The 9215-nt window shown below is 38.5% G+C and overlaps 1 protein-coding gene across 1 annotated transcript; it reads left to right on the forward strand.

The window, feature by feature from the left end:
• The first annotated feature begins 1210 nt into the window (after positions 1 to 1210).
• Positions 1211 to 1897, forward strand: LOC145090123 (uncharacterized). The gene has a single exon (XM_079028464.1). The coding sequence runs from the start codon at positions 1211 to 1213 to the stop codon at positions 1895 to 1897; it is 687 nt and encodes a 228-aa protein (XP_078884590.1).
• The last annotated feature ends 7318 nt before the right edge of the window (positions 1898 to 9215 follow it).

Genomic DNA, 9215 nt, shown 5'->3' on the forward strand with positions numbered 1-9215 from the left:
GGACTTTAAACCGAGATAAAAATTAGCAGAAATGAATTTGACTTTTATTTGAAGTGCTTGACTGTAGGGTTTGTACAAATAGAAATTTCGGGTTGTCACAATGTCTTCATTTTCTGCAACAAGAAATATAACTAAATCGAAAATATTTTTTTAATATATTATAACGACGACATCTCATCTGCATAGATATTGGACATACCGCTACTTTTTTGCATCTTCCCACCCAGTCTATACCGACAACTTATCATCGAGATCGGCTTTCTGGTCAAAGAAATATGGTCAAAGTTGGAACACGTTTTACCGACGACATGTCGTCGGTATAGCTTGCCTTTTGCCGACGACACATGTCGTCGGGATAAGTGTCGTCTGGATAGGGCTTAACCCTTGTAGTGAGATGGCCATCATGACCATCAACACAAACATTATCTTCACCGTAAATATGTTCGACTTCAGATGGAAACCTTTGGGTGATCAACTCCCATGAACCCTTTCTCATGCTATACACCTCAACTTGCAGCCACTTTCTATAGAAGTATTTATCATTACCATATATTAATCTTACAAGCTTAACAACTTTATAATCGTTAGTTTTGGGATCAAAACCAAACCGGAACAGAGCAATGAAAGTTATATAAGCACTGGATGGCATATAATATGGCGGAAGAGATAACACTGCAGAGAGAGAAGGGTTCCAGATGCAAAGAGCATGAGAATCTTTGTATTGAAAGCATATTAAGCCATTAGCAGATCCAATGAGAGTGCCAAAAGTATGTCTTAAATGGAAATCGATCGGAAGTTTGATCAAATTAGTGAGTTCCACTTCTTGGTGGGGAGATTGTGTTGACTTAATCCAGATATTTGAGTTGTTTTTATCTATTTTTACTGTAGAAATTTTACTTTATTAGAATTAAATAAGTCTTATGGCATGTAGGCTGTAATACCGAGTCTAAAGGGTAGTGTGCGTCAGTTTCCTTGTTTTCTGCATTTCTTTTAGATTAAAATGGAAAAGTGTACGTTGGTGGATGTATTCCATTATGTTTTTTGTGAAAGTGAATAAAAGTTTCAACCTTTGCCAATTGTGTTCTTCTGTCCCAGTTTTACTTTTATAAATCTTTCTCTTATAATTTCTTAAAGTGTCCCCTGTATTTCCAACACTTGGTATCAAAGCACAACCTGGTGCATGCCAAAGTATCAGCCACACGAAAGAGAAATGACAGGAAGCATCAGTAATGATAAAGAAGGACAAGTCTCACTCCATTATCCTATGTTATCCAGAAGCAACTATGTTGTATGGGATATTAAGATGAAATTGTTCATGCAAGCTCAAGGTGTGTGGGATGCTGTAGAGCCCAGAACAACAAACACGGTTGTAGAAGTAAAAAATGACAAGATAGCCATGGCATCCATCTACCAGGGTATTCCAGAGGATTTGCTGTTGGCCTTGGCGGAGAAGAAAACGGCCAAAGAAGTGTGGAAGGCCTTGAAGACCATGTTCATGGGATCAGATAGGGTGAAGACAGCAAGAATTCAGACTTTAAGAGCCGAGTTTGAAGCCTTGAGGATGAAGGAATCAGAGTGTGTAGACAAGTTTGCTGCGAAGATAAGAAACATAGTGAGTACTATGCGTGCATTGGGGGATACGATTCAAGAATCTGATGTAGTGAAGAAACTACTAAGAGCTATACCATCCAAGTTTCTACAGATTGCTTCAACTTTAGAACAATTTGGTAACTTGGATGAGATGTCGATTGAAGAAATCATTGGAAGATTGAAAGCTCATGAGGAACGCATGAATGGTCATGTTGAAAATGAAGAGAGGAGGCTTTTTATCACTCATCAAGAATGGACGGACAGAAATAAGAAGAAAACAAAAGAGGGCTCTAAGAACTTGTTGTAACAACGGAAATTTTAAAACAAAATTTTCATTTCTTAAAAATGTATTTTCATCCAAACAAGGCATAAAAACCCAATGTATCATGTCATAGTACAAAACACATAAATCCCAAGATCATAAATCGTCCATCAGTGTGTACAGATCACGCTGGCGCCTTCCCACGGTCCTCGCTGGTACCTGAAACACGTACACAACAACTATAAGCATAAATGCTTAGTGAGTTCCCCAAAATACAACCTAAGCACATACGCCTTTCCAGGCCCCGACCTTCCGATCCATGTGTCTCAGGGGACTTCCATCCCGACTGGGTAAACCTTCCGGTCCTACCCACGCCAACCTTACGGTCCACAATACAACGCCTTCCGGCCCATAACATATTCGCCTTCCGGCCCATATCATAATGCCTTCCGGCCCATATCAAGCATATCATACATAGCACATATAACAATTAACTTATCACACATAGCACATATGTTTCATACTATATCCGACCTTCCGGTCACATAGTCAAAACCCTTCCGGGCACAGTATAGTGAGAATACTCACCTTGGATATCAACAACTAGCAAATCCCGGAATCACTCGTGCTCGATCCTCCGAGCTACAATCCCCCTATAACATCATACGTCACTTATTAACACTTTTTACCACTAAGGTTGACTACCCTTTTTCAAGTCAACACTAGTCAACTTTGGTCAATGGTCAACGGTCAACTTTGACCGGACTCGGCGAGTGCACTAGGGCGACTCGGCGAGTCTAGACGTTTTCACCAACACTCTAGGATTCCCCTTTTGACACGTTGAGTACACCCCTGACTCGACGAGTTCCACCTGGAAGAATCGCGGGGCCACCCCGACTCAACTCGCCGAGTCTCAAGAACAACTCGGCGAGTCCCAGTTCAACTCAGTCCACCTGTCAACCCTCTCTAACTCGCCCTGACTCATTAAGTCAACCTATAACTCGGCAGGACCACTCACTGAATGATCTAAGGGCAATCTTCAAGCTACTCGTTGAGTCTGTTCGTCGGACTCGGCGAGTCCATGCCATGCAACCACTCAAACTTGCTTCTAAGGTCAGATCCGGTCCAACAATTCATAGATCTAGCCTTCCTAAACTGATTCATCACGTAAAGTCCTTATCTTGGTGTTCATAACACACCTTATGGCTCATAAATGGTATTTTGACCTTAGGCATAAGGATTCCAATCCAAAACCCCCATTGATTCACGAAAAGCTTAGGTAAAGGGACACTCTGGACCCCCAAGGGTCCAGATCTATAATCTAAATCACCTAAGGGACCAAGGGAGCACTAGATCTAGCCACAAAAGGGCTCAATAAGCCCTAAATAAAAATAACATCAACATAGCAGAGTATAGCTTCGAAAATGGTACCTCAAATGTGATGTTCTAGACCCCAAACCCTCAGGAAGTGGCTCCACTTGTTTCCCCTTAGCTGATTCTCCTTTTCTCTTGCAAGATGACACCTCCAAGATCAATAATGGCCTCCTACTTTGCTCCAAACGCTCACACTCTCTAGGGTTTCACTCAAGGGACTGGTGAGCACAAATGACGGACATAAGGCCCTTTAAATAGGTCCCAAACCCGAGAAATTAGGGTTTCATTAAACAGCGCGGACTCGCCGAGTCCATAACTTGGACTCGCCGAGTCCAGGCGCGGACCCGCGTCCAGAGTCGTGATCCTACTCGGCGAGTCTGAGCTCCAACTCGCTGAGTCCACTCACAAAACATCAAAATTGAAAGCATAAAAGATACCTGGAAATCCAGGCTGTTACACTTGCACAAAGGAAACCATGGAGGGTCTAGTGCGTCAAGGGGACGAGGCAGAGGTCGCGGAAGAAGCACCACCAGTAACTGAGGTAGCCATGGAGGTCATGGTTCTCATCAACAGAAGGATCGTGGACCATCCGTTAGTCGAGATAAGAGTAAGTTGCAATGTTATAAGTGTCAAGAATTTGGGCATTTTCCTTCCGAATGTGAAAATCCAAGACGCGAAAGAAATCACGATTTAAACATGACACAAGAGCACATCGAAAATGAACTAGCCTTGTTATTTTCAATTCTTGGCGATATAGAAAAAATCATTGAAGTTCACTTAAATGAGGAAAATGTGAATCCACGATTGAAGATAGGTGGTGATAAGGCAACAAATGTGTGGTATCTAGACACAGGTGCTAGCAACCACATGATAGGTGACAAAGAAAAATTTTGTGACCTCAATCAAATGATACAGGGCTCAGTCAGTTTTGGAAAAAGATCAAAAGTCCGAATTGAAGGGAAAGGCTCAATCATCTTTCAGTGCAAGAATGGTGAACAAAGAAAGCTCCAAGAAGTGTAATATATACCAGAATTATGCTCTAATATAATAAGTCTTGGTCAATTGGCAGAAGGAGGAGATGAGATTCGAATAAAGGACCCATTTTTATGGGTTAGTGATGTTGCTGGAAAGTTGCTTATGAAGGTGCAGGGGTCTCGAAACGACTTTATAAAATCAATCTGAATGAGGTAAAGTCAAAGTGTTTACTTGGAGAAATTAGTGACTCAACATGGATTTGGCACACTAGGATGGGCCACATCAATTTTGATTCTATAAAGGATATGTCAGATAAGAAATTGGTAGATGGAATGCCAAGAATAGACAAACCCGCTCATCTCTGTGAAGGTTGTCTAGTAGGGAAGTAGACGAAAAATCCCTACCTAACATAATTGAGTTTTAGAGCTACAAGGAAACTAGAACTTGTACAATGAGATTTATGCGGGCCTGTCACACCTCCCACACCCTCTAGGAACAAATACTTCATGCTTCTTGTTGACGACTATACAAGAGTCATGTGGGTCTATTTAATGAAGACAAAAGATGAAGCCTTCCAAGCTTTCAAGAATTTCAAGACAGCAGTGGAAAATGAAACGGGAGAAAGTATAAAGGTATTTCATACAGATCATGGTGGTGAGTTTCTTTCAAATAAATTCACTATGTATTGTAGAAAAAACGGGCTCGAGAGATAGTTTACAGCTCCATACTCTCCACAACAGAATGGTGTTGTGGAGAGGAGAAACAAGACTGTTTTGGAAATAGTGAGGAGCAATATGAAAATAATGAAGGTGCCAGATGTGTTGTGGGGAGAAGTAGTAAGTCATGGTATCTACATCTTGAACCAAGTTAACACAAAATTGATGGGTTTTATACAAAAGAACATCCTATGTGCTCATGCAAACCCTAATGCTTGGATCTAGGTTTCTCTATTATACATGCAATTCATCCAAGACTTGGGAACTCTAGATCTAGCATACAATAATAAATATTATTATAATAAAGGGTTTTAGATCTTACCATTGATTGTTATGTAGCAATAACAATCTATTCCTTCTTGTAATTGGCTTCTAAAAGCTTAGTGCCACAAGTGTCACTCCTCTAATGGCTCACAGACACCTAAAGCAAGAGGATGACTTGGAAGAAGAGAAAGAGGCACCAAAAACGTCCAAGAAACCCTAAGGAATGCTAAGCCACGTTTTTGAGTGCCCTAAGGGTCTTTATATAGTGAGGCTATTAGGGTTTTGAACTAGGAAACCCTAATATGACTGCTTAGGCCCTAAGCAGCCCATTGACTCCCTCCTTAGAGGCCTTGGACGAATTCTCATGGGTTTCCCCATAGATTTCGTCCACTCCATCCTCTATGGAGTCCATTAGCCCAATATCCAACTATCACATAATTGACAGTTCTAGTCCCCTTTATTTAATTAATGTCTTTTAGCCACAAAATAAATTCTTGACTAATATTAATTAAAGAATATGATTTCTCTTTTAATATATTATTCATATAATATATTAATAAATCATAATTAATCACTTTCTCCACAAATCATCCTATCAAGTTGCTTTGGTGAAGGCAACCCAAAAGGACCATGCTCACAATCGGGTCAAGTACATACCAAAATAGTTATGGACTTAGACACTAATCCAACAGTCTCCCACTTAGATAAGTCTAATAACTATTCTGCGTATGACTTCAAAACCTGATCAGCAATCGTAGCTTTCAAAAGCCACTGTCAACTCTGATCTTATTAGAAGCGTGTCCTTTAGATAAGGGATCATATATTCCTCCATTCTAGATATCGTATAGACGTGAGACATGGATTGAAATCATTCTCTTAGTCTATGTGTCGTTTCCTAATTTCCGATTTATGACGACTGACAACAGACTACAATCAAACACATCAACTTAGTCCCGGCTTGGCCAAGTGCTTGGGGTGTCATCACTAAATTATCGAGGGGCCCACATATATCACTTTTATCCCACTTTGGGTAAAAGGAACAAATAAACTTTGATTCAATGCTCGCTTGTACTTACTCACCGAATCACACACAACAATACGTTTTATAACACCAATTTACTGGTGCGTTTACATATTATCAATGTGTGACCGACTCGCAAGATACAACTCATACATCTCGGTTTCAAGAATACAATATATTATCATCTCACCAATCACTCGTGATAAAATCCATGAAGCAATCCAAGTGAGTGTGGGTTTAATCCAATTCTCTATTCTTATAGCAGCACTCATGATCTCTACAACAAACTTGTGCTATGTCTAAACACTTTAGACAATCTACAGACGAATTCATGACGATCTTCTTTCATACATACTCCCAAAGTATGAGCGACTGTGGAACGTTCGAATAATCTTATTAGTCAGGAAGTCAAAACATGAAAAGTGAAACACAAGAATAATACTAATCCTATATGGCCCCAAACTTTTGAATATAAATAAAACACTTTTATTTAATCACCATATTGATTACTCATTATTTTTTTGTTTCGGGTAATCAACTTATTACTTGAATTATAACAACAGTTGTCCCATGCAGCAAGCATGCACACTATGTTTACGTATGGTCCTTACTTTGTGAAATAGATCAATTGAGAACATTTCCAACAAAACTCATTTCACAATTCCTAATCCTCATCAATTAGTGAAAGAATATGAAATTCTCGCCACTACTAGAATATGTTAGATTCTAACATTTTATGCAACGGTCCTTTCGTAATATCACAGCACCAAAGTCACCAAGACTTTGCCAATAAAATAACAAAGTGCTCTATTGGAGATTGTTATAAGACAATTCCATGGTCATGAAGTCTCACATTCAAAGTACATTCCTTTGAACATCCTTCTTGCATAGAAGTTTCTAATCTAGACATAGATTCTTAACGTCCAACTCCCAATAAGGAAACATTTCCATATTTTCCATATGACAACTCATTCTAAATAGAATCTTATGTATTCATAATAATGCCAATACGGTCCATCTATGACTATACTTCCAACTGTCCGCAAGCGACCAATCCTTAGCGAACCTTAGATTGTCCTTGACAATTGTTTAATTATTTTAGTCAAATCTGGTTCTATTCCCTTTTTCCCTCTAAATGCCCTAGGCATTTGGAAAATTTTAGAGCGGTCGAATATTACAGCATATGCAGTCGATCCTATACCCGAAGCATATGGGATACGATTCATAATGAAAAACGTGATACTTTACCAGTTTCTTGCTATAATATTGCCACAATATTTCTATTTGTCGTGTTCTCAAAATCCGAATTATGAAAAGGGATGTCGTAATCATAATCGAACTTTGAGAATGCAATTAATAAATATATCCTTGACTAAATTCAAATAAAATTTCTAGATCTAAGCTATTAGATTGGAAACGAAGTATAACATTCTCTCCCTTAATTATAGCAAAAACAACTTTTCAACCCCTACAACTTTGCAAAGTGAAACTTTTGTTTTTTTTCTATAATTAATATTGCCAACTTGCAATACTTAAAATAATAATCATGCTCCCACTAACATGATGATTATATCCATTCCAGCATAACATTTATGCTCCCACTAGCTTTGACACGTATCAGAAAATAGTCGGACTTCTAGAAGACAATACTTATTGACTTCCAAAGTTCATATTTCCAATACGATGTGCTTCGATAACCCTTTATCTAAGTTTCTTGAACTCATCCACCTTTCCTTAGATAGCTCACATGTGTGTCTAAACTAATTCAGAACTTATATTACTAAGTCCCGAATGTTCAGACTAATCGCCAAATCTCACAATTCGAACTATGAAGAGGGATGTCGTAATCATAATTGAATTCAATAATGCAATTTACATAATCGCTATCTCCTTAAAATCTTTCTTAGTGAAAGCGTTTCTTCACAATCATTTTCATGAAGGAGAGAAACCTTATGGCACTTAGATTTTGTGGTGTATGCGTTCCTATCCATGTGAGTTTGCCATAACCACAATCACAAGACAAGGTTTGTGAAAAATCCAACTCATATGGACAGAACTTGTTCATACTTAATTTCTTGCCATCAAGGGTCCCACCATTGCTTCCAAGTTATTTAGCAGCTCACCTATGCCAGTCAATGTACTTTCATCGAACAAGGTGCTTGCCTTATGCAATTTATTGAGAACTTGTAGAACTCATATGCATAATCAACTCAACTGGATTGGCACAGAAACAAGAATACGTCAACACGAAAGGTTAGAAACCTCAATTCGTGTGCTAGTAATTAATAGGTTTACTCTTGATTAGTTCTTGAAACTTTTCAAGATCTTCAGACTCCGACTGACCTCTTGACATATTAGATTCTCTTATCAAGAAACATTTCTTGAAAAAACAAATATTCAAGAGTTAGTGTGTGTGTCTATATATCAAGACAAAACCTACACGCAATTTGGTACTAGTCGGTTTATCCAAGACATCACAACTTACCAAAATGTGCAAGTGTAATAACATTCCTACTCAAGGTTATGTCACTCAAGTCACAATCTTGGAGTATAACTCTAAGACTTGATTTTGGAATGAAGTACGATACATCTTATTGACTTAACCACTACAATAATTCTCGATTCCTCTTCTCAGCCAAACTAGTGCTCTAAGGTGTCCTTAGAGGATGAATTGTAATATGGTTCCTATGATTACCAAGACGATAATAAAACGTGATACAAAACTACTCTCCCTTCTTCTTAGATTGGAGAAACTTTTTATCTTTCTGCCTTCATTGATTTTACTTATCCGTTCTGCCATTCATTAAAACTTTTCAATGATTCAGAATTACACTTAATCTTATAAGTATAACCACCTTTACTAGACTTTTAGTAAATCATGACAAATAATGTTATTGTTCTTTGTGGTGGACTTGACTAGTTCACAACATTGTGTACTAGTTTTCCTAGTCCTTCACTTGACCTTTTGTCAAGGAATTAGTCTCAAATTTCCTAAATATGAAGTTTCTCATTC

The sequence above is a fragment of the Lactuca serriola genome, chromosome 2 (genome assembly GCF_051521515.1).
Source record: "Lactuca serriola cultivar US96UC23 chromosome 2, Lser_US96UC23_V15, whole genome shotgun sequence".
NCBI classification, from domain to species: domain Eukaryota; kingdom Viridiplantae; phylum Streptophyta; class Magnoliopsida; order Asterales; family Asteraceae; genus Lactuca; species Lactuca serriola.